Source organism: Apus apus, chromosome 2, assembly GCF_020740795.1.
Source record: "Apus apus isolate bApuApu2 chromosome 2, bApuApu2.pri.cur, whole genome shotgun sequence".
In the NCBI taxonomy this organism is placed as follows: domain Eukaryota; kingdom Metazoa; phylum Chordata; class Aves; order Apodiformes; family Apodidae; genus Apus; species Apus apus.
The window spans coordinates 50,404,089-50,431,112 of record NC_067283.1 but is presented as its reverse complement, the minus strand read 5'-3'; the positions used below and the strand labels follow the sequence as shown (position 1 = coordinate 50,431,112).

Genomic DNA, 27,024 nt, shown 5'->3' with positions numbered 1-27,024 from the left:
CAGGAGAGTGTGTTGGTACTTGTCTATGGATATACAGTAATTCTGCAGGTCACTGAAATCAAAGCAGACTGAGCTAGGGAAACTCTACAAAGCTGCTGAGTGGAATAGCCAGGCTACTGAGCTTAATGCAGGGAGGAGAGCCATGCTTTTCCAGGTGTGCTTGACTCCAGAGGTGGCAGCTTGTGATGCAAGACGATTCTGAGTCCACAAGGCACATGGCTGGAGCCACATGTGCTGATTTTCTTACTGGCTGGTGCTCCTGCTGCTGGAAGGAGCATGAGGATGGCTGTCATCAGTTGTACCAAAGGAAACCTCTAAGGGACGACACCAGCTTGGCTTGGCTTTTGCTTTTTTTTTTTTAATCACTCAGCTGCACTGAAGCCTGACGCCTCCAGTAGCCAGTGGTGGAGCAGTGAGAAGCTGGTTTTGTTGCTGTGCTTTTACAAGAGAAGCTTGGCTGCTTTACCTCTTGCAAAAACAAGCACCTAGACAACTCGAACAAAATCCAGTGATGGAGGTCAGCTCCACAGAAGCCAGCAGCAGCTCCCAGGGAGGCACCGGATGGCTGGATCTTACCCTCGTCACCTGCACTGAAACGGTGACTTTCACTGAAATGGTGGCAGAAGAGGAATGGGGATCCTTTTACTATTCTTTTAAGGTATTCTTTTAAGCCTGTGTTACTTTTTATCACATGCTCACAGCTTGGGTGCATTTTCAGCACCTCTGCAGAGAAACAGCTAAGATTATTGAACTTTCTTGCCCACATATTTGTGGGCTTTCCCCCTGCAAAGACAGCTGACAGCGTGTGTGAGATGTTTACTGAAAAACAAAATAGTTGTAGGAACTGGAGTTCAGACTTACAGGTCTTAGCCAGTTGTATCCCCTTCCAAGAGGGGCTGGCACTGTTTTTCTAAAGAGGCATTGTAACAATACATGCATCTTTAACCCAAGTTTGTATTAGTTTAACTCATATTTTATGTAATTTCTTACAGCCATCATCTTGACATAAGGGATTTCTTTTCAGTTTTCCAGATGCAACACACACTGTGCACGTTTGGGTGTTGTTGATGTTGTTGTTTTAATCATGAGAGACACATTCCAATTAGTTTGTTTGTTTGTTTCTAACTTGAGTGCGGGATGCAGTCTCTCTTGAAGGCTGCTGGTAAGAATGCACCAGATGAATCATTCAGTAGTGAATGCTTTTGAATGGCATGGGAAGTGTTTTCATTCATCTCTCTGAACAAACACTGCCCTTGCAATATGTGAATGTAGGAAAAAGATAAAAGAGGTACCGAAAATCATCTTTCCTTCAGATGTCTGTGCCTGTTGTCATGCTTTAATTTCGTGCTGCCTGCCATGTGTCACTTCACTGTTGTGGCACATTGTACAAGTCGGGGTCTAGTTAGTAAAAAGTCAGACAAAGAATATCCTGCCATTCCTTCTGGAGCTCAGGAGCAAAGAGTTCACTTTCAACTGGGAAGATATGGGCACTTAGATCATCTGACAGTATAATGGGTAAAAGGGTATATTTTCAGAGGCAATTTTGATTTTTGTGAGATTGTTAGTGCTCTGACACAATGCCACTAGAATCCGTGGAATTACAACAGGTTTCCACCCTTATTAAGTTGATTTGTACTTCTACAAATAACTAATGAGGGTCTCTTTTAACATGCTACTGTCATTTTTTTTTTTTTTCTTCATAAGGAAGTGCTTTCTTATCTAAGATTTCAAGGACTAAAATTCTTTTTTTCCTGTTTTTTTTCTTGTGTCCATATTAGACTCCTAAAATGCTCTTGAAAGAAATTAGAAGAGACAAGCAAAATATTTGTAACAACTTTCTCTTTCTCTCCCTTGTTCTTTCCACAGTTAGGGTTGTAAATCTGAACAATGTCATGGGAGCAGTATGTTATAGTAGTAAAAGTGACAATTAATTCCATGATTAGAAAGTCCCTAGGCAGAAAAATGCTCCTTAATAGGGGAGATCAAGTAAATTACAATAATTAGGAAACTGTGGATAATCATGCATGTTCAACCATTGCTAAAGGAAACTTCACACTATTAGCTGAGAGTTTCTCTTTAGGCTTGCACTCCTCTGTCTGATGTCTGGCACATATAGCATGAACTTTGCAGAGAGGTTCACTGATTTCACATCAATTACTAGCTGCTGATAAGCAAGGAAATATTTTGACTCTGGAGTTAAGTGACAGCTAGTGCTGATGCAGGAAAAGAGGGATGAAGTCCTTGCTCTGACAACTATGGTGCAGGAAACACAGAGCTCCCTACCAGCACTTTCAGCTCTCTGAGCTTTTGCTCACATGTGGAAGGTGCTGCTGATCCTTGCTGACTTGCTTGGCTGTCCTCCACCAGTGCTGTCCAGGAGGACAGCTGAGCAGCATCTCCTTCCCTCTTCACATGGGTCTGGTCAAGCAGCTAAAGCAATAAAAGCTTCAGGTTGGAATAGGCTGCATGTATATAAAAACTCAGTGATCAAAATGTAGATACAAATGGGGTTTTGGCCTTTCATTACCATTTTCAAATATGTTGTAGCCCATGGCTGACATTAAAGGCAGGCTGTGTGAACTGCCACCACACTGGTAAACTCCAGATCCTGTATGCTCGGATGCAGAGGTACAACACAGGACACACAAGCTATTTCTGCTCGGGAAACAAAGATGTAACTTATCTTACCAAAGTAGTCATAGGAAAACATAATCTAATCCGATAATGGAGATGAGAGAGTGACACTCACCAGGTTATCTGGAGTGATTCCTGTGTTAATGACTTTTTAATGATTCTACTCCAGGTCAGCCACAAAGCTCATCTCATTCTGCTCAAATTATGGGAGCATGTACTGGCTTCTTCTTTGCCTTCCGTGCTTGACAAGGACAGCCTGTAAACACCAAAGGCAGTATCTGTGTTGTACTGTAGTGGCAATGTGACAACAATAAAGTAATGCACCTTAGAGCATTTCAGTGCCAACAAGTCCTGCTGTGAGTGCTTCCCAGCTCCTCCTTCCAGAAGCATTTGAGTTTCTGTCTATTCCTCTTCAGAGTTTAACAGTTAAATCCTGCCCCGTTTCAGATTAGAAAGCATTTTGCCAGTTCAATTAGATTTTTTTTTTAGTTTTCTTTTATGGGAAATGGAGCATCCGCTTGGGGGCAATGCAGATTTCCCTTCTGGTAGGCAATACTTTAGCTTCTTGTCCAGCTGCTCACCAAGACTTTGCCCATGAACTCTGCTTTGGGGCCATGGGTGTATGTGGTAGCGAGGCTAACTCTTGGAGCACAGTTATAGAATCACAGGCGGCTTTGGTTTGGAAGGGACCTTAAGGATAATCTATTTCCAACTCTGCCCTCTGCCAAATACAGTAATCATAAAAGAAGCTAAATTATCTGAACTCCTGTGGACTTCCTCTACTTTAGGAGCTCCTAAACCAGAAACCTGACTGGAGATTGTGGGGAAAAGCTGAAATCTCAGAATAGGGTCTCCCCAGTTGTTCACAGGGCTGGGAGTCTTCATCAAGGCTGGAGGAAGAACCTCTCCTTGCCAGGCTCCCAACAGCACCGAAGCTTCCCTTAGGATAGAAGCATGGTTTTGTGCTCAGAGAGGATCCAGTAGGGCTCATCTCTTTTATAACTTACTGGTCTTCTGAGAAATGGGATGCCCTGCTTCTATGCAATAGAGTAAAGATTGGAGTGCTCACAAGGAGAAAAGATCCATCTACTGTTCCTTTCTCAATGGGACTGTGTTCCCGCTGACATCTCCTGCCTCCCAAGAAAGTGGGCTGACTTTCATCATCTAGTATATTTTCTTATTTTGTTCTCTGATGTAGAGTGTAGAGTCTTCACTCGTGCAGCAGGATGCAAAGGTTTGTTGATTCCATCCAAGGTTGTTTGGGAACCCCAGTCTCTCCCCTGCCAGGTGGGAACCCCAGCCACCGATCCACATGTTGATGTCCCCTCCTCTCTGGCCCCATGAACCCTGCTCCCTCTGCCATCAGCATTGCCCCAGAAGCGACCACCTCTATAGCATTCCCTATACCTTCGTGTTTTAGCCCAGGTAGATCAGATAATGAACAGGACTGCATATCTATGCCAGAGTATCCACAAATCTAGATGTGTTGTTTATCCATGGAGCCTAGTGCTCTTTATAAAGGTCAGGGCTTACGACCTCCAGCAAAGAGCTGAGGAGAACAACCTGTGGAGAGGTTTGCATAGACATATTCTTTTGGACAATCAAGTAAGAAATACTTGGCTTCAGTCATCCTTGGAGCCTCTCTAAGTCAGAATCTGTTGTCCCTATCAGTTCATCCAAATGCAGGAATCTCTTTATCTCCTGGCAAGCATTTGCCTATGTTATTGCTTATTCCGATTTTCAAGCAAACCCTACAGAACATCCCAACACTGAATACATAATAGAAAAATAATAATGGGTGCTGTCAAATTTCTGGAGTAATATCTGCAAATGCAATCATGCATTGTAGAAAAACAGGCATATCAAATAATTTATAAGTAACATTGCAATTTTTTTATGGGGGCAGAGGAAAAGAATTAAATCTACACAAATGCAGTGCCAGGAACTCCTGAACTCAGCCTCTGCAATATGCGGTAATGACTGCTGCTATTCCTGAGATGTTGCACTTAAAATGTAATAGCTGATCTCCTTGTGAAACAAACCTGCAGTGCTGTTGGCCAGGCTGGCTTCTTCTAGTAGCTTCAATGCAACATAGAAGTGCTCTGGCTGTCTGGCAGCCCAGCTTGGGGTAGCTTTGACCCAACTGATTTTGATGGTTTTATACTAGCAGCCCTCATACTTCTGACTCCACTGTCCACACAGCCACATGGTTTGCATCTGTCTGTCTCTCCTACATAAATATGCTTATAAAGTATTAATTTCTACAGATTTTTGAGGTGTTTTAATTGTACAGATTAGAAATACTTAATAATTTTACCTTTTGTCCTTGTGTGATTAAAAAACCCCAACATTTTACAGTTTTTAATAGTACTATCAAGATTGTATAATGATGGATGGACCATTGAGTGACCTAATATTATTGCTTCATGTTGAAAATGTTATAGGAAAATAAAAGGTAAGTACACCATGAAAAATATCTTTCCTGACAGCATTGTAATCAGGGATACCTGTGTGTCTACTTTTGAGGAAATTTCCTAGAGTCCAATGTGTAAAAAAATCCTGCATCCAGTGAACAGCAATGTCCCCATTTATTATCCGTCTTGCACCAAAACACAACAGAATGGCAAATGTGAACTATATGCTAGTAAATTTGAATTGTTATCATTTGTTACTGAATGAAAGCCTTCGCCTCCATCCCAGTAACAACTATGGAGGATTTTGGGGACAGATTGGGGGTTAGTTTGTTTAGCTGTTATTTGAGCTTGGAAAGATCAGACCAATTCACGTGCATTAAATGTTGCACAGTGAAACAACCCTGCCTCACCAGTGATAGTGAAGTCAGGGCTAAGAAATATTTTTCTAAAACACTGGGTTGTTTTTATTGTGGTTTTTTTTTTTTTTAAAAAAAAGGACAGATAAAGTTTTTCTAGGTTTAAAGAAGAAGTGAAAGTAATCTTACTTTCAGTGGAACAGGGACAGGGCACTGGAACAGGCTGCCCAGAGAGGTTGTGGAGTCTCTTTCACTGGAGACATTAAAAACCTGCCTGGATGCCTTCCTGTGTGATGTGCTCTAGGTGATCCTGCTCTGGCAGGGGGGTTGTACTAGATGATCTTTCTAGGTCCCTTCCAACCCCTTGGATTCTGTGATTAGTAACATTATTAGCCCTTTCCATGAGAAAGTATTCCGGTTTAGTGAATAAGCTTCCTCAACTTGTCCATTGTCACAGAAATTCTTTAGTGTGAGGATGTTAAGACACTGGAAGAGGTTGCCCAGGGTGGTTGTGGATGCCCCATCCCTGGAACTGTTCAAGGCCAGGTTGGGTGGGGGTCTGAGAAACCTGGCCTAGTAGGAGGTGTCCCTGCCAATGCAGGGGGGTTGGATCTAGTGATCTTTAAGGTCCCTTCCAACCCAAGCCATTCTATAAGTCTATGATTTCCCTAAGTCTGAAAGTGAGAAAATACTACAGACTTTTCCTCTATATAACACATTAATATTCACAGATTGTGAGTTCAATTCCACATAGACACAAACTCATCCAAAACTACTTCTCAAGTGCAGTGGAACAGAAAACATCACCTTGGGTCCCTCCCAACTGTGCCCTCTTCCAACCATAAGGACTAGTGGAGAGGTGACTATTGACAAGCACCTCTGATGTGTTGTGAAGGCCTTCTGTGACAATGCATCCCAGGATCTCCAGAATGACCTGTAGCCCTGTGCTGGGAGGATAACACAGCCAGCCTGTGAGAAAACATCTCAGTAAAGCAGCCTCTCTGCAGGAGATACAAAAACAATTAGGCATGACCGGTGGCATTGAAATGAGAAAGCAGCAGCCCCAGAGGCAAAGCTGGGACTGAACTAGCATTTATATAGTTTGAATCAGGCTCCACTCCAGGTCATGTTACCACAAAAAAAAAAAAAAAAAAAAAAAAAAAAAAAAAAAAATCTACTTCTAGAAGTCTTGTTCCCTGCCCAAATGAGTTTCTCTCAAGTTCAATCATAGTAGAAGCACTTCCAAAGAAAAAATATAAAATTTAGCCTGGAATTTTATCTTTCCTCAGCCTTTCTTATCTTCATGTGAGCTTTCCTAGAGTTTTTCAGTGTCAATCAAATTTCTTTCCCCAAATTTTCCAGAACATCTTGTGTGAATACTGTATAGAAACATTGTCTCAGTTTTGCCTTGCTAAATGGAGGACGTTCCTTCAAAGCACAAGTATATTACAGGGGTGGCCAGTACAATTTCTGCTGCTTATGACAACTAGGGCAAAAGATTTCAGTGATTTTCCCATTTGTTTCTTTCTGACTTAAGGTCTATCAGCAAAGGAAGCAAACGTGATCCACACATTTTGGCAGCATTTCTTGAACATTAGGAGGTGGCTTGAACTCATCATCTGAACTTTCACACCCAGGGGACTGACATTTACTGTATCAAGCTTTCTTCTAGCCTAAGTATGCCTTTCACTGTCCCTCGTTTTGTAAGATATTTGGTGCCTTTTACTTCGTTCCCTCTTGACAGTCAGAACAGCTATCTCCAGCTAAAGTCTGTGTAATGCACCTGCAGCTTATCTTCAAGCAGTTTTCTGTTGTGGTTGGTTGTGGTTTTTTTCACAACCCAACTTATGTTGAGACTTTCCACACCAGAAGAAATATTAATGTTTCTATTTGACACTTTAACCAAGTTAATTCTTTTTTTTCTATATTAAAGAAACCTTATTTTGTAGCTAGTAAAAATAATACCAGTCATGATCTTTTTAGTGGCATCACACTTCTTACAGTTAATTTTTTAAGCTGGTCACCCCCTGGCAGAAATTCTTCATCTCAGGCTTCCATGTAAGCATAAGACAAATGCCACCTTAAACATTTAAAGTTCTTTTTCCTAAGGTTTCTGTTACTTCCATGCCAGCAGTGTACTCACCCATATTCTTTAATTGCAGGGTGAAATTTAATTTATGTAAAGGTTCCCACATATTTGGGAGTTGTTCGTGTTTCTATGATACAATAAATAATATACAAACTTGTGCAAAGAGTTCATAGGATTACATCTGTATAAACACCTTTTAGTTTTATGCACATTCCCTAAGAAAATAGGTATTATGCATACTTATGTGCTCATAATGACTCAGGACTTCTGGAGGTGACGTGTGCCAACCACTTGAAAGCAAATTCAAACTATGCCACATTGCTCAGGGCAGAGTCCACTCAAGTTTTTAATATATCTAAGGATGGAGATCCCACAGCCTCTCTGGGCTTTCATACCAGTGTTTGACCCCCCCCTCATGATGAACATTTTTTTCCTAATATCTAATCAAAACATCCTGTGTTACAATTCTTTCTCATGGCCTCTTGTGCATTCATTTTCCACTTGTGAGAAGAACCTGGCTCTGTTTTCTCTTCACCCTCCCATTAGATGATTGTAGGCAGCTGACCCCAGAAGGCTCCTTTAGGGTTTTTGCTGTGGAGGAATCTGACAGTATAAGACTCAAGAGACTTTATTTACTTCTGCTTTCTTCATTTACTTTTTAAAAATTTAAGACTTATATCAGAGGTTGTGCCAGTACCTTTAAGACTCCTTAATTAAATGATGTTTAAGCATATCTTTCCTTGATTTCTTTCAGTGTTGCAGTCCAAAGTGCAATTGGCCTTAGACTGACTAGGAATCCCTGACTGCAGTCAGTCAAGCTGCATGGTAACAGTCTGCCTCAGGAAAACTAAACCTCCTGGTGTGAGGGGTTTTTTTTGGTGTTTAGTTTGTTTGTTTGTTCCATCCTAAATAGAGGTTGTTAAAATGGCAAATCTGTCCTTAACATTTTATGTATTGAGAGTTCAAGACTCCTCCATTTTATTGCATAGACTGCAATTAAAGTGATTATTCGAGAGAGTGAGAAAAGATGTTTCTCTTTTTTTTTTTTTTTCCTCCTTTAAGAAAGCATAATGAATACTATCTATCAGGGTGAACCTGACTGTGAGCATGACAGCTCCCTAGTCTAGGAAGAAGATTTATGTGCTCTTTTTATATGTTAAGAAGAATATCCTTACAAAAGTGTTTGGCTTGCTTCATGATTCTATCTCTTCTACAATCTCAGCTGCTACAATAGGCTACACTGGAAACATGATTTTAAAAACACACAAAAAGCAGGCATTAAGACAATTTGCATATTCTCAGAATTTAATCAACGCACAAGAAGCTGTTCAGAAACTTTAGACATCACCTGTGATATGAGGAGGCATCAGTGCCTCTTCTTCACCTGGGTGACCAAGGGCATGGAGCAGGAAGACACAAGTCAGCAAGGACATGAATTCACTTTAGGCCTCCTTTCTTCACACTGAAACCACCAGTCACATCAGGAACAGAGTGACTCTCCCTCTCTTTTTCTGTTTATTTGCTCATTTCTTACCTGGCAACCTATTCTTTTCAGGCTGTTTCTCAAGCAGCCTCAGCAGCTAGAACACAACTGTTCCACGCTGAGCTCCCATTCAAGTACAAATTTGCTTAGTCCATTGCTAGTTCAACCTCTCCCTCTATTAGACAACTGCTCTGCTATCAGGCAAAAGGCTTCTGCACCTCAAAAATGAGCATCAGGAGCTCCATTGGGATGGGCTATCAGATATATCCCACAGCCACATCTGGTGCCCTCTGACAGAGAGGATACAAATCCTGAGAAGTGAGTGAGCAAAGAAGCTGACTGGGGAGAACTGGAAGGAGGGATAGCATCATGACACCAGAATGTCTCCCAATGGCTCTGAAAGGCTTTAACTGTGGTCTTGATTAAAGCTGCTTGCAGGGATGATCTTCGTCTCAAATATGCAGCAGAATACACCTCTTGGTAGGCTTCTCACAACATATGAACGCAGAGAAACTAAATAACAACCCTCTTCTACAAGCAAAGGAAAATGCACACAGTCTTCAGACAGTATTTCTGGCTCACGTTTCACCCATGAAGAGGCCTGCTTAATTGACTAAAGCTGGTTTTAATGTTAAAGCAAATTAGCAAAACATGAATATGTGCTCCAGATGTCAAGCACTTCCATGCTCCAAACACAGCAGTGTTGTGGAATAGCAGCACAGGCAATGGCTGTAGTCAAGCCAAGGAAATCCTCTTAACTTTTATTTGTTCTGTGACCTTAATTAAGTCACCAGCATCTTTAGTTTCTCCAATCTAAAAGAACTGCTATATGACACTAATCTGTCTCATGGCATTCTCGTGTAATGCAGGTAGCAATGCCTATCACAAAAGCAGCCCTTGCCAAAAGCTTCTACACAGGGGTTTGGATGTTATTATCTTTCTTTTTATCCAAACTGTCTCTGCTGTCTGTGAAACATTATTAAACATTGGGGTTTTTTATAAATCACCTTGCTAAGAGTTGTTACAAAAAGAGGATTTTTGCTTAATGAACAAAGAAGACATGAAATGAAGTACCTCTATGTCTAAGCAACCTTAAGGGCATGAATAAAACAAAATTATAGAAGATGCAGCTGGGGTGAAGTTCAAGCATCAATCAGCTATCTGTTTAATCTAATAGCTATTTTTAAGACCTTCACGGATGGAGGTTTTGCCAATTCAATCAGTGTCTGTATTTATGGTATAAGTTTCAGTCAATTTTTTAAAATTATAAATATGAATTCTGTGCTATAGTTTTGGTTCACTGATTTTTGGCCAGTCTACAGTGGATCTGAATAAGAGATTGTTCCTTTCCTTTTTTTTACATCAGTCTTTTTTACGTCTTCAAGGCTATGTTCATATTTTCATGCAGTCTGCTTTTTGCTAGCTTAAGAAACTTAATTAATTCAGTCTTTTCACATGGCTATATCCTCTAGATTGCTGTCAAATCATTGTTCCACATCTCTTTTGAAGCATGGGCACCTAGGAGAGGGCATAGTACAGCTGCTGGGTGCAGTGGAAGGTTTAGAGCAGAGGTATATGAGACTAGTGTAGATCCCACAATGGCGGTTGTCACTTTCATGCAAGGGTGACATTATTAAACCTTGTTCCACTTGTGGGGCACTTTACATGCATGCATAGGGGTGTTCTGAAGGCAACCAGTGTGATTACACCCACTGCCCTGGAGCATCCTGCTCCTCTCCTTTGTTGAACAGCATCTTGAGCTTTTTCCAATGTGTATTTCCAATTCATCAGGATAATTTTGAATTCTAATCCTAGCCTCCATGAATGCCGTTATCACTGTGAGTGTCCCATTAGTAACCACAGAAGTTTTCCTTCTGCAAGCTAACACAGAATGAGAGAGGTTGCAGTGATTTAAGGTGCTTATTGTTATAGCTCCTTAATCCCCAAGAGGGAAATCTTGTTCTCTTCTCTCTGAATGGCAGCTGCCACAAAGAGATTAATAGAAACTTTGTCTTTATTCCTTTACCTGTGGCCTTTCAAACTTACCTCTCCTTTTTCAGCTTTTGCAACTGTTATGTTATCTTTGTAGTCTGGTTTAATTGTATATTTCCATAGAGGTTTAGCCTAAAATTGCTTATCTGTTAAGCACTGTTTTTTTAGCTTGGCAGGACGAGATTTAATCTGTCCATATACACTGCTCCCCTGTGGTGAGGAAATACCCCTCTAGCACAGTCTCTGTTGCTCCATAGCTATTTCTTCTGTTGGAATCATATGAATGAGTGTCAGATCCTTCTTCTGTTTGTACCTATATGGGTATAACATAGGGATACAGCGTTTCTTTCAAGACAATGCTCTCCTGATTTTATACCAGAGAAAATGAAAACAAGCCTTGTTCTTCAGTTTTCTTCATGTGTGAAAGACGTTTTCTGGAATGGAAAAGAAAAACTAGACTCTGTGGAAAACCCACTGCTTTCAAGGACAAAAAGTGATGTGAAATCTTACCTTTTTAGATTTCAATTACCTTCCAAAAAAGACACTTCTTTCCAATTCTTGTACAAAGCAAAGCATTTCCATAAAAAATTAGTTCTACCATGTCTCTGTCACACATTTAGATGGTATTTTTTTTTTATTTTTTTTTTTTTCTGAGAAATTAAAGAGATTTGCAGACACCTAAAAGGGGTGGAGGTTTTTTGGTCTAAAAGCTAAGCATCCAGCCCACACAACTTGTCATATCTAGGTCACTCTACAGTCAGTGGAGACAGGCCGTTCCAAGATAGGTGAGATGACTGGGGACTCATCTCTGAGATACTGCTACTGAAAACCAAACCCTGAGGAGAGCCCACTGATTTAAAGGACAAAAATGGTATGAAATCCTACCTTTTTAAAATTTTAATTACTTTCCAAAAAGACACTTCCTTCCAATTCCTATACAAAGAAAAGCATCCTCATAGAAAATATAGTTCCACCATGTTTCTGTCACACATTTTGAAGGGAATTTTTGAAGGATTAGTGACTGCCAAATGCTTTTAATGAGTGCTCTCCCTTCCTCCTCCATCATCAGCCCAGTCAGGTAGGCACAGGTCTCACTGAAAGCCTCCTTCCCCACACCTGCTCAAGACAGTGCCTTGGGGCCAGTTCTGTAGGGCCATCAGCTGGAATTCTCTTCAAATGTGGCCCTTACCTGTCTTCTTTATTTTCCACCAGCTTCCACATTACAGATTCGTTTCCAGGAACAGGGGGCCAAAAGCTTTTTGTATTTCATTTCTATGGACTGTTTGCTCCTCAAACATTAAAGGCAGGTGTCTGCTCAGGAGCAGCAGGTTCTGGGAAAGGGGTGCCTTATGGATATTTAGCTTAGCTTTATAACTACTAATTCAACTACGTTGTGTATGTCTTTTTTCTCTGAATCTAATAATAGTGTGTGTATTATTGCTGCTGAATACAACAGGTGGTTTTTTTTTTTTGTCCTGAGCTCCCCAGCTCTATGCACTTCAAACCCAGCTGTCACTGTGAAAAAAATCCCCTCTCTTGTCTTTGCAGAAGAGCAGCAGAACCATCTTTCTCTGGGCCATTACATCCAGCTTTACACAAGACAGGTCTTTATAAGTGGGAATTTTGCAGAAATGCAGAATATTTTCTCCAAGATGACCCCATGCTCACCAGACTCAGTGTTTCACAGGCTCAGAAATGGCTGGCTGCTATGGAGAAAATATAAACTTCACACCCCAGACGGAAGCTGGAAACCTACACGTGGCCACTGAAAAATAACTATTCTGCATCCGGAGAGGACCAAATGTGCTGGTTTAGTAGTCCAAAAAAGACAGAAGATTGGGCATGCACTCACAAAACAAGCAAGCGTGGATAGTTACGCTCGTGTTCTTGCAACCAGAGGATCCCGATGCTCTGAGCCGGAATAACTTGTTGCTTTCTTTTCTTTGTGGACACAACCACTAGGGGACGTTTTGTCATCGCGTATCACAATTTCACTTTTCCGTAGAGTGGGTCACGCTTTCTTTTCAGTTTTGGTGCACATTTAGATCATGGAGTGGATGTCTGAATTTCATAGGGCTTGCCAGACTTCACTGGATCTGGGAAGGAGAGAAGTATTTATTTCCCACATTTCTCCAAAGAAACCCATCCATCAATATCCCTTGCAAAGGGAGGCAGCTGGTTATTTCACAGCTTGCTGGAGCAACACAAGAAAACTGAGGAAAATTTCACTGTAGCTTTAAAGGCCAAACACAGACACTGCTAGTGATTTTATGAAGATGTAAGTAATACACAGCTACTGCAAATCAAACTGGAATGAACATCACCAGCAGTGATGCGTGTTAAGTATTTCCTGAAAGATCATCTTTTAGATTAAATAATTAGAAATCAATTGGCAAAAATCACGTTTCTCTCCTTTTTTCAATTTTCATCTCATTTGTCATAGGATTACTGACTGGCTTAACCCAAGTCTCTACCCACCTGCTTACCAACGTGTTTTTTTTCTTTCTCTCCGATGCAGACAGAGCAGCTGGTGACTCTTTGGATCCTCTTTATTGTCACCATTGCTGGAAACGCCATTGTGCTCTTCTCTACCTGGAGGAGGAAGCGGAAATCTCGAATGACCTTCTTTGTTACACAGTTGGCAATCACAGGTAGTGTATGGGAGGGGAAAGGGCATCTGAACACTGATCACTATTTAAATCAGAAAACGCAAGTTGAGTGGTGAAGAATTCAGTTCCCACCTACTGTCCAGGTGCAGCTTGCCATGAGACAGATGGATGACTGCTTATCTTAGGGCTCAGTCTGCCTCTGATCCAAGATGATGTTGCTAGATGTAGCAGCATCTCTGTCAGACGCAGCAGCTGCAACGCATTGGTTTCACTGAATCTTTCATTCTGAACTTGCATCTGCATTTCCCACAAGTTATGTCCCCAGATGTTGCCATGGAACTGTTTAAATTAAACTAGCTTAAGATGAATCTCTCATGTTTTTCTACTAAACCTCTTTCTGCAGTACTTCATAAGGGCATTGCTCCATCAATTACACTCTTGCACTGAAGAGTGAAAATAACTTCGTGTTGTCTGATTTAACTAAGGAAAATAAATATAAAAATGTAAATATGGAGAGGGATGCATTTAAATATTTTTTTTAATGGCAAAAAAGGCTGCTCATCCAAGAACTTTGTAGTTTTAGAACAAAATGGAAAATGTACAGTAATCTCAGCAACTTGGAAGGGAAGCAAGAGCATAAGCAGCACATAGTTTCTCTGTGGCCTAAATCTGTGGGGTTTTAAGTTTCCCAAGGGAAAACATGTGCTGTTTCTATAACAGTGTCTTGCTACTAATCCATGCTTACAAGACAGCTGTGTTGTATTGTTTGTGTATATAGAATATATTTATATGATTTCTGTTGCTTTTTTTTGGTACGATATGGAAATAATTACAGCACTTTTTCACTAAATGGCTTTTTAATATGTGATCTCCCAGCACTAATGCATCCTTCTTTGATGTCTGTTTTATCTCTGTTTAAACTGGAAAAGCAAAGGATTACACTCTGTAATTTCTAACATGCAGTCTTTGCAAGTAAATGAACTCCTGCTCATGGTCTTAATCACATCTGCCAAGGAGGTTGTCCTGTTTGAAGAACTGCTCTCAGTTGAAACGGTTTGACCAAGGTGTGCAAACTGATGCAAAGGGACTGGCCCATAACTAGAGGTGATGTAAGAATTATGGCAAGGTGAGAAGGTGAAGGTATGCTGTGCCTCCTCTTCTGAAGTGTTGATGGCTGGTTTTCCTATTTGTCTGTGGGTCGTCTGCAATAAATGGTTTCACCTCTTTTCTTGGTCGTGACTTTCATGTCACTTCCTTTGTGTGTCAGAGGTGTTTTCCATCAGGTAAGAAGTGTTGATACAGCCTCACAGCACAGTTTGAAAACATCAATCACGGATCAAACATTAGTGTTCAGGAGTTTCAGAATAGCCAGTTTCTGCTCAAAGAGTTTACAGTCCCAGATGTATTTACAGAAGATGATGAAAAGTAGGCACCCAAACAGTGGCATGGGCAAAGAGCAGAGGAGCAATTGAAGCCCCAGATGGACATTGTCCATTTTCTACCTACCATCATCAGTCAGTAGAGTACTGGGGGCAACTGTTATCAGAAGGATTTTGGAAGACAAGAGGGTGGAAAAAGACCCTTCTTGTCTGTCTGGTGCAGAGGGCATAAGGGCTGGGCTTGCTGCCAGAGCAAAGGTGAAGGTAATACAAATACCAGCGTAGAAGACACCAGTAATAGAAGATGAGTCCTAAAAGAGCTTCACCAGACGACAAGGGTCTTATCCTAGAAGAAAACATATGTATTTGCTGCAGCAGGTAAACAACCAGCATGAGGACATGGGTGTCAAGGTCAAAAGAATAATGCAAGAAGAAGACAGAAGCATCTGGACCAGGGTAGCTCAAGACAAGGCTGGACACATGAGATGTGCTAGGAGGAAGCAACTGCTGTTGCTGCTCTTGGTAAGGGCCTGGGTGGGAGATTTGCCATTTTGGACCCATAGAAAAGGCTGACTTTTTTGGATTCAAATGGAGGTGGACAGATGGCAACTCAGTAGAGGTTCAAGTTCCATCTACATGAAAGGAAGACATTGCAAGTGCAGTTTCAGGGAACCTGGAATAATAAGTGGCAAAGACAATGAGGCAAATATCCCACTAAACATGGGCTGCAAGTAGTGCTGTACAGCTGACATTGACTGAGGGCCGAATGTTCCACTTGCAGATTCTTCTGACCTCCCCTTCCCTAAAATCATCCCTAACTTTTGAAATCAGAGCTTCAAAGTGTCTGAGTTCAACAGTCTGTTCCATTTCATAGTACAGAAATTCACATAGAAAACTCACTTGACATTCACATCTGCAATGTCAAAAGTAGTAACAACAGCTTGCACAGCAAGGCTCCTTTCAAACAATGTTGACTTATTTTTTTGTGAGGCAGGAATCAGAATTCTAATTTATCTTCCTGCACCAAGAGTTCCTGTCAGTATTTTGGCAGAAAGAAGTTACTTAATTCCTGAAATAGAGCCATTTCACTTTCTTATCTTCAAAAACATTAAAAACAAACAAACAACAACAAAAACAAACAAACAACCAAACAACAAAACAAAACAACTCACAACAAAGCAAGCTGGCAACAGTCATTATCCTTTCACAACAAGTTATGAGGTAGATGCAGAACATTATGAAAACACTGGCTTGTCACATTGCTTTGACGTGCCAGGCATATTTAAATCCTACCACCTAAAGCCTAATCTCCTGGGAAACTGTTTCTGCTTAGTCAATATTTCTATTTCCATCTATTTTTGGATTGTTAAAATATTTATTGTTTCTACCCCTGTGGCAGAGGAAAGAGTAATGTATATGGCTTTATCACTGCAGGCATTTTAAAACAGTTAAAAAACTTTTTTGTCTATTGATCTGTGACTCAATAGTTGAGTAGTGTCCTCAATTCTCACATCTTCCCACTAAGGTAGTAGGGAAGTGAAAGGAAAAAATAGCCCTCGTAGTAGAATAAACAAGGTATTCAAAGCAAATTGTGCATAATACATGAATAGGAAATGAGCACTGTTGTTCTCCTTGACTGGTTGCCAAGCCAGATGCAGAAGAGAAGTAACTAACTGATTGAGGCTTCTTTCAACTGCCAGAATTCAGCGGTTCAATCCACTCAGCAAATTCAGAGATGAGCCTTGTACTGATCCCTTACTACACCATAATTCCATGTGGTCCTCAGGGCTACAGGAATCTGTAGGAATGTGAGTAATCTCTTCAACTCAGCATGCTTAAAGATATTGCTGAAGCAGGATTCAGAATATTTCATATTAAATATATGTCTATACAATGCCCTTGTCAGTTCTGCATTTAAGCCTACGTTTAACTCCCAGTTCATGCATAAATCTCTTTGAAATTATCTGGGAATTAAGCACTAGGAAATCAGCTAAGAGTTAACAACTGAGTCGAACAACAGTACTAATCACTCAGCATCAGCTAATTTAATAACGAGGAACAATGCTATGTTTGCCTTGTGTTCAGTTTGCTTTTGAGCATGTTCCCTTTTTTTTGTAAAAATGTTTTCCTTAGAAAAAAGCTTGTGTGTGAAGACTGAAACTAAAGCTAGGTTCCCTATAGATTTGTATCTCCAAGGCAATTCAGTTTCTCGGAAATTCTACGCTCTGAAGATTACCCTGTGAAAAGGGTATGTCTAAACATTTTTTCCCCAAATAGATTTCTTCTGAGTTTAGCACAAGTTATGCTCATGACATAGCTATCTCTTCTGGCAGGAAACCTCTCACATGTCCCCCTACTTGGTGCCATTTTGCTTAAGTTGCGGAGTCTTAGTGTCTTTAAGATCTTTGCCCCTGACTGAATTTACCGAGTGGTTCAGGATCAAAGACTGGGGTCTGACAGATGGGTGAGTTCACAGGGGCTAAGTCATGCTGGAAATTTTCAAGTGAAATATGGTTGTTTTCAGAAAATATGGTTTGCCTACACATTTATATCCATTTAGCTCACTTTACCCACTTCTACCAAATGAAGGCCTTCATTAACTCTGCTCTCAAAATGTAGAAGCAGTGGATGTGAACATATATAAAAAATTATTTGAGTAGCATTTGACAAGGAGTATAATTTATTGGCTAAATAGTCCATTCAATAAATACAGTTATTATTTGACCAGTTCTAAAACCAATCGAGCAATACATTAAAAAAACCTCTGCTGAAAAGTATTTCACTTCTCATTGTTCTTCATCCACCTTCAACTACTGGTGACAGAGGGACATATTTAAGTTCCTTTTAATGACCAAAACTGCATAGTGTATTGAGGGGTTTTCCTCCAACATTAAAAACTGGAAAGCTGGAGCTAGACATGGCATGATCATTAGCTCTGCAAGTTTCTCTTTCTAGCAGGAATCACTATCTTAAGAACCATGTTAGATCTTGTCAGTTGTCAGGGGTAGAAATACATGTAGGCACTACATGCCCAATTTTAAGACGTAGGCTGACAGACTATGAAGAGAGAAAATAAAGAGTGTCAGCTAAATTCTATGATAGCTTACATATAAACAGAAAAACAAAAGATGACCTATGAAAATAGCTACAATTTGTATTGTGATATAAATACCAAATCCTAATGAATTACTTGAGAAAGACGTTTAAAAGACAAGGAGGTATTTTTTAAAATGTCCCTTTATATTAGTGCCATCTCCTGCTTCTCCCAGAAAGCTGGACCACAGGAGGCCTTGGTCCTTAAGCAACTGGCCTTATTTTATTCAGTGTTTAGTAAAAAGACAATATAGCGAAAAATTGCTACAAGAGGGTTATGTGAGCACATAGGTGAAAATGGACCCTGCTAAAGCAAGGAGTGTTTATTTTCTGTGCTGCTTCTGCCCAGAGAGAGCCTGGTTGTGGGGCTAAAACCAAATGGCCAGAAATTTTTCAGATGGCTTTGGTTAAGATGACTAAAGGCAGAGTCTTCCAACTAATTTAGTAAATGCACTAAATAGGTGCATCTAACTCTACTACTGCAACAGCCAAATATGAAGTTGTCCTTCCATTTATCTTTTTTTAAAAAATGTTTGCTTACAACCAAACCACTACAGCACTGACTGCTTGCATGGACTGCACCTGTTCTTCAGTATTTTTCTTTCTTGTGTAGGTGACTTGAAGGAATGAAGATGGCTTGTTACTCCCTGATCTGTAGAAAAGCTTAATATAATAACACCATTACCAAAATGAACATTTAGAACAATATTAACAGATAATTGTCTCTTTTCCAGCTTTTCATCTGCAAAATGGTACTTGTAATATTTCTGCACTTCAGAGAAATCGTACGTACGAATTCATCAGTTTCATAAGTACCTTAGACATCACCGATATGAGCACTGGAAGTTAATTGCATAGAGCCAATTAGTATTTAACTCTGCAAGCCACCTTATTGGAGGTGGATTGTGGGCAGCTGAAGAGCCCACAGAGTTCCCAGTTATACTGGAAAACTTATACCTTGCAGCTGAGCCCTGGCTGGAACCCACCATCTGATTTACATGATTGTCCATCCAATACACAGAAACCTAATGCAGAATGCTGAACTTAAATAGAGTTTATTACAACACTTCCAGAAACCCATGGCTTTCTCCCCTTTCCACTCCTCTATTTTCTGCTAATAGGTGGGGAAAAAAAGAAAAAAAAAGGCTGAGGGAAAGGGAGAAGTGTCAGTATCCCACCTGCAGAAAAGAAGACAGGAAATTACAATTGTACCACATAGCTCATTGATAAAATCAAAAAATCAAAAGAAAGATATCTGCATTTCTTGTGTTCATTATGTCCTTAAAACTCTTGGAAGTGTAATTAATTTCTGGTAAGGAAAGAGTCTCTACTAATGAATCATCTGTTTTCTATACTACATATTCCCATCACTACTGAAAAGGAAATGTCAAAATTTGGAAGGAAGAGTGGCATTTGTTAATAGACACTGAAATTTGCTGGAGTGCCCAATGGCATCTAAATCCCCCAATTTTGGAAGCAGCCTGATTCCTGCACACCTAGCTGGAAGTCCAGCAATTCTGCAAATCACCTGAGTGAGTGTACCCACAACTTGAAAAACAGGGAAAGAGACAGATTCTATCCACCTTTCCTCTGCAGGCTAGAGAAACTATGACACTCAGTACAACTGTTAATTTTGTATTCACAGAATAAATGAAAATCAATTTACAAGGAGCAAAAATGGTCTCTGGGTGTAAACACAGGGGTATTAACATTATTTATTCAGTGCATCACATGAAAACTATCTTGAATTCTCTGGACCAGGAGTGAATAGGAAAATTCATTGCATGACTGCATTAGTTGCCTGACAAAGAAACAATCATTTTCAATCCTAATTCTGACAAGAAGACAAATTTACTAACTGGAAAACAACACTTCAAGTTAGGTATTTGTTAGTGTACCCCTCCAAAACCAAGACATTATGCAGGATAAGATGAATGTGGTCACTGCCTGCAATGCCCAGTGGCAGCACATGGCAAACTAGATTTTATATCCATTGCCATTTCTGACTATTTAATTTCACCTAGCAGAAATTATCCTTTGAACATTTACTCAGATTTGAGGATGAGTCATAGCATCCTAGACTGCAATAAATAACTTGGACACTGACACTACACAATTCCAATTTGATATTATGAATCATGTTTTGCTCTACACTTAGATTTCTTGTGTGAATAGCCAGGAATATTTCTGTATGTGTATATATAATCATTCTTCTCTGCATATATGGTTACTCAACACAAGACACAATCTTTCCTGTGAAAATAGAAAATGTCCAATACACTGTCCCTCTAAAAATGCATTTTCTCCAAAATCAAGCCTGAAAGAGATGGGGTAAAAAGTGAAATATCTTCAAAATTTAGGCGGAAAACCGAGAGTGAGCGTTAGCATAAAAACTGAGCCACAGAAAGAAGCTTTATGCAAAGGAGGAGACATAGTCTCTTTGGGGGTATCAGGACCTCTGTTTTACAGTGTTTGGTCATACATCCAATGGAAAATGGTCATGGAAAGCAAAACAGATTGAATGTTTTAGTGGTGAAATCACAAAACTAGGGGTCTGACACAGAGGACTTGGCATCCTGAAAATATGTTGCTCCAATCCAGCCTAGTAGTCTAGGAAGAAAAGTGAAATGGGGACTAGCAGACAAATATTTGGTCTACTTAGACAACTTCCTTGTGAGGAAACTGCTTTTGGTGCAAAATGAACTCTCCTTGAAAAGGTAAAGTTAAGCTACCAAAAGGCTGGGGCTCTAAGAAAAAAGTTTGCCTTAGAGGACTGGCAGTAATCCTCTGGCCTAAGGCAGTTGGATTGCTTTTGCCTTTGCTTTCTACATACTTGGGCAAGAGAACTGGAGACAAGGATGTATGCTAGGAAAGACAAAGAAAGTGATGGAGCTGATCTCAATGCAGCTCTTATAGAGTTGGGGCACTCCAACAGCATTGAAATGAGCTGTAGATTTGCTTACAACTACTTATTCTGAAATCAAAGTGGTTTTAAACAGCCGGGACCAAGGCTTGTGGACTCTGTATTTTGCCTAAGGTTCACATATTATTAGATAACTTCTTAAGAGCTCACCAGCAGACCCAGGGCTGGACACAATATTCTGTTTGCTGTCCCTCCATCCATTGTAGCTCACTGCAGCAGGAAACAGTACTAGCACAAAAGCAAAAATGCTGAAGTGGTGCATCTGTAACAGCAGAATGCAATATCCCCCCCATTAGTGGAAATATAAAAGGTAATGAGCTCTCCAGATTTGCTACTGGAAGCAAGAATGGTCATCCACTTAAATACCCTGTAATGATTGTTATATATATAGCCTACTTTAATCTTACAAATGCAGGAACAAGACCTCCATGATTCATGGTTTGTAATTAATGCAATCACAACCCACTAGGCAGACATCCTTAAAACTGCATTTTTCAGCCTGTTGTCACTGACCAGTGGCCTCAGATCCCTTACAGCTAGCACAAGCCACTCTGCAGCATAGCTCCAAGTGTAGAGCTGAGATCTCCACGGGCAAGGAGAACTCATGAAAAAATATCTTCTTTCCTATTTACTCAGTGTACAACATCTAAATACTGTAATGAATTGTTCCAGAAAGGGACAGTTTGTGTGTTCAGCATCCATAGGTACTCAGAGTGGGATTTTGAAAGTGTCTAGTGATATAAGCTGTATCACCTCTGCAGCTGCAAAACAGCAGACACAATCTACCAGCTTGCCAATAGCTCCGGTACCAATTTCAGAGTAGGATATGGTGATGTGGTTTGTTTTCACATTGCACAGAACCTCCTGGCAGAATTTAGCTACAAAGATGGAATGCCCTCATTTCATAGGCATCTCAGTCACTGTAACACTCTCAAGCCAGCAAAGGGGATGATGTGATAGAGAGCAGCCCTGCAGAAAGGGATTTGGGGTACTGCTGGATGAGAAGTTGGACATGAGCAAACAATGTGCACTGACAGCCCAGAGAGCAAATCACATCCTGGGCTACATCAAAAGAAGTGTGGCCAGCAGGTCAAGAGAAGTGATTCTGTCCTTCTGCTCCGCTCTGGTCACACCCTACCTGGAATACTGCATCCAGCTCTGGAGCCCCCAGCACAAGATGGACATGGACCTGTTGGAACGAATCCAGAGACGGGATGCAAAAATGATCAGAGGGCTGGAGCTCCTCTCCTACAAAGACAGGCTGAGAGAGCTGGGATTGTTCAGCCTGGAGAGAAGGGTCCGGGGAGGCCTTATAGAGGCCTTCCAGTACATGAATGGGGCTATAGAAAAGCAGAGGAAGGACTGTTCACAAGGGTGTGTAGCAATGAGGGACAATGGTCTTAAACTAAAACAGGGTAGATTTAGATTGGATATTAGGAAGAAGTTCTTTACAATGAGGGTGGTGAAACACTGGTTACCCAGAGGTGTGGTGGAGGTCCCATCCCTGAAGGTCAGGCTTGACAAGGCTCTGAGCAACCTGATCTTAGCTAAAAAGGTCCCTGTGCACTGCAGGGCAGGCTGGACGAGATGACAGTGAAAGGTCCCTTCCAACCCCACACAACCTATGATTCTATGTTTCTATGGTTTTATTTTGTGGAGCCCTAGCATATTTTCAGTAGACGTGTAGATTCCTGTACAAAGAATTTGAGTCTTTCCTTGTATAACCTTTAGGGACTTCATAGACTTTAGTTCAAAAATCCTCCTCTTCTAAAGCAGAGAAAAACTAGCTTCAGTACACTCATGCATATTCAATACAATACACAGTCCTTGTTCCTTTGTAGTGTACATGCACATTTAAAATCACAACCAAGCACCAGATTGCTGTTCCAAAATCACTCAGGAGTGCCTTTGAATGCCATCCCTAAGGCTTGGGCCCCTGGACACTCACACAATGGAAAGAATAATACTAGTGGAACATCTTATGAGAATCCTATCTTCTGAAATTCACCCCAGATCATACAGTTTTAAACTAAGATGGAATTAGTTACTCTGTTTGTTTTTCCATGGTAATAAGCCATTTTTAAAGGACTGAAAAATGATGAATGGACCTTAGATGCTCTATTTGTATTCAAAGGCATCATCTTCTCCTTTCAATAGACACACACAGTCTGGACTTGATTCCATTTCCCCACCCATGGATCTCTACATGGGAGACCCACATTTACAATTTCTATTATTTTTAAAGGACCTGCCATTATTTCAGATCCTTGCATACAAATGCCTTTCCTGACTAGACATCTCTGTGATTAAAATAAAAGCATTTCCTTTCAGCCAGATTTAACTAGTAGCTTTTTTCCCCTCTTCCACTTTCAATGTAATTCCAATCCTGTGCCCAGAACTGCACTGTGAAGCTAAATTACTGAGCCACCACAGCTTTGCTGATACCAGTAGGATTGTGTGGGAAGTATAAAGGTTTGCCTGGCCAACTAAAGCACTTTTTAAGGGCTGTGAGACAAAAATACAGTGTGGTCTGGGCACATATGTAAGAGTGACCACGCAAAAAGAACAGAATTCTAGTCTTAGCAAATTTTCTAGTTAGCCTAGTGAAATGTGAATTAGGCAAATATCTTCAGACACCTTCTTTCTCTTATAGCTAGGTGGTTGAGTACTTTGATGACAACTTCTAGTTGCAGATCTCTGAGCCAAAGAGATTTTAACCTGTCACCCTCTTCACCTGCGGAAGTTACTGTTACTCAGGGCATTTCATCTTTTGCATTATACAGCATCATTATTAGCAGGGAGGGCAGAGGGAAAATGCCCTGTTAGCTTCTTGCCATGTGGGCAGTAAGTCTAAAGAAAGCATATGGCTTCACATCAGTCCTGGAAAGCAGAATGGGACATGACTGTCATAGAGATAATTGGATTAAGCTTCATGACTGTGTTCTTGCACACTGGTATTCATTTTAGGGATTATTCATGCCATCTATTTTAGGCTCCTCACTGTAGGTATGCAAGATAAGAAGTCACTCTCCCTGTGCTCCATTTCTAGCCAATAGGGGAAAACACTCTAAGCTGCCTGTAAGTTTCCCTGACTTGTACAGATGGATTCAATTCCTAATTTAGATCCCTAATCTTGACTATATAAATCCCTTTAATGTTTGTACATCACCAAATATGTCAGGATTACTATTCATCTTTGACAACTAGGATTCCACCTTTTTAATCAGACCTTAGAAGGCTCTCACTCAAAACCCACCTGCAAATGCAAAGTTTTACAGATAAAGTATTTCTCAGTACGTATTTATTTACTTATTTTTCAGCACAGCAAGGCATATCAACATGTTCTCTGATGGAAAATGCATTATTATTTCTTTTGTGCTCTGCTCTGTTTCTAAACAGCCATCTGGAATTTTCCAAGATTTTCTGGCTCTGCCCAAAAGACAATTTATTCAAGTGGGGTCTGGAAAGAAAGTGTAGCTTAAAAGACAAATGTTATGCAAAACCTGTGCAGTAACACTGCAGCTGCATGATTAACCTTAAAGTAGAACCTTTGCACAGCAGTTATCTTACCATCAGGTAAGTCATATATTTCTCCACTTCTATTCAGTTAGGCAGGCAGTAGCAAGAAAGAGAGAAGGATGAAAACCTACCTAACTAGAACAGGAATGGTCAAAATAGAATGAAAATTACATGTGGACAAATCCCCAGAACTTTCACTTCCAAGTCAGATTTTTGCACCTTCTTAAGGAACAAGGAAAAGCAGAAGTGGTGGGTTGATCGTGTTAATTTCTTAGACTGAGAGGTTACTGATAATTAATAGAGGCAAATTTTCTTGCAAGATGTTTATAGTTTCATTGTAAACTAGGAAAAGACAAGGATAGATAAAATAGTATCCATGCATGGCAGAAGCCTGCAGACTACAAGTGGGGAACAGGGGGTTTTCAGCACAAGGGAACAATTTGCTTTGAAGCTGAAGGAATTGGAAGAAAAATGACAGAAAGAGAAGAATTGTAACTATTAAAACCCAAAACCAACAGCAACAACAAAAAAAAAAGACAAACCAAACAAAGCCAAAACAACAAAAAAAAAACACAACCAAGCAGAAAAATAAAAACAACACCAAAAAACCCAACCCAAACCAAACCAACCCAAACAACTAAGAACCCACAAACAAACAAACAAAAGCAAACCACAAAAAAACAAACAACAAAAAAACCTGACCAAAATCAGTATTTTATGTGTGTGGGTGTATTTTTATGAAGTCATTTATGAACTGAAGAAGTAATGTTAACAGCAAAAATCAGATTGCATCCACTGGATGTGCTACTACAGCTTTTTATCTACTGGATTTTTAGTATAGCCTTAACTGTGGAGATGAGTAGCACACCTCTATGTTTTAAGATAGTGTTGTTCTATGGATGGATATTTTCTAATCTTGAACTGAATAATTTATTTCTATTTTCAATTTCCAGCTCACATAGGCAGGAAGAAAACCAGGAACTGTTGCCACATGTGGGAGGGATGGAAAGCCACCTTAGAAACTGGCTTTCCCATGCTACAGAGATAGAGATTGTAGAAACACTGGTTTTCTAATGTGTTATGGGATTGCTAGAGTTACTGATATGTTAATACTCAGTCCAGAAAAACAACTGAAGGCATAGTAAACATGATAATTCCGTAGAGCTTGTGAGGGAGTTGTCTTTCCAGTGATATCTGATAATTCAACTGAAAAAATAAATATCTTGACAATTTGATACTGGCTGGATTGCTGCCTGTTGTCTGTGGGAAGGTCTTAGATATTCCAAGATATTCTGCATCCTTTATAACTGCAATTCACAGAAAGACTTCTTAGGCTACAAAACCTGGACCCTGCAGACAGTATAAAATTAATGCATAGTTTACAGCAGAAATAGGCACGATAGATAAAAGATGAAGAGAATTAGAGCACCCTTTACAGCATACAAAATCTACAATGGGAAAAAGATCACACTGAACCCAGGGCAGCTGCCATGATGCAAAGAGTCCCCAGCATGCTTTGAGGAGTGGCAATACTCGTTTAGCTGCTAAACACAACAGCAAGTATCATTGCTCTCCTCTGCCTGGGGAAAGCTGCAGGCCTCCTGCACAGGGTCTGATTTTGAAAGAAAGAATATCCTCAGATAAACTCTCAGATTTTTAGGTAAAAGAGTAAACTCACGTGTCTGAACATTACATTCAAGGATGTTGCTGAGCAAGGGATGGTCTCAGGAGAGTGGATGATGGGTGTTTAATGCATCCAGAAATGACAGCAATACACCTCTTCTTCAGTGAATATCAAGGATGTCTTTAAAATAGCTCCATTGTTATTTTACTGAACAAAGTGCTCACAGTACTTGGGCACATAAAGCACTGTTTCCCTCCATGGCTTTCACAGCACTTCCAGAAACTCACTTTTGGGGAGAGATTCACATTAGCAGGTGAGCCAGAGCACAGCTGCAGGACTGAGCATTTCCAAAGCTCCCCATGATTTGGGAGGATAACACTCATGGGTACCAGGGAGATGCTTCAGCACACTCTAAAAAGGATTCTTCTTATATCCAGGAATAACATACGTGCCACCTGCCTGTCATCAAGCTCCCCGGGCAAACCATGCTCAGGCACCCATCTTCTTGAACTGGAGGGAGAGTCAGAAGCAAATCAAACTGGTGACTGACAGGAGAGCAAAAACTGTCAGCTGGAAAGCCATGGCACTAGCTCTAACAGAGTAATATCCCAATATACTACAATGCATTAGAAGTATAAAAGCACTTCAGCTTGCATAGTTCAGAAGTTACAAGCATAAAGGGCATTTGCCTTTTAATAATGTTTTTATGAGCTGCCTGAGTGGTTTGCAAGCAGTTCAACATCCACAGCCCACACTGTTACTGCCGTATTTTCTAGAAGGCTGCTTAGGAAACACAAGAAAGACAATTGCTGTCATCAAAGTGAAATTACAATACACAACTGCATTTCTGTTAATGCTCTACCCAGCTAATATAAATAGACTGGAAGAAATTGATGCACCAGAATCCAT

General features: G+C 40.4%; 1 protein-coding gene across 1 annotated transcript in view; it reads left to right on the top strand.

Moving 5' to 3' along the window:
* Positions 1-511: 511 nt before the first annotated feature.
* The window catches only part of NPSR1 (neuropeptide S receptor 1), a 58,103-nt gene continuing 31,590 nt past the window's right edge, over positions 512-27,024 (top strand). Inside the window, exons 1-2 of the mRNA XM_051611042.1 lie at positions 512-658; positions 13,487-13,619. Of these exons, the coding sequence (XP_051467002.1) occupies positions 512-658; positions 13,487-13,619 (280 nt within the window). The remainder of the gene's footprint in view (positions 659-13,486; positions 13,620-27,024) is intronic.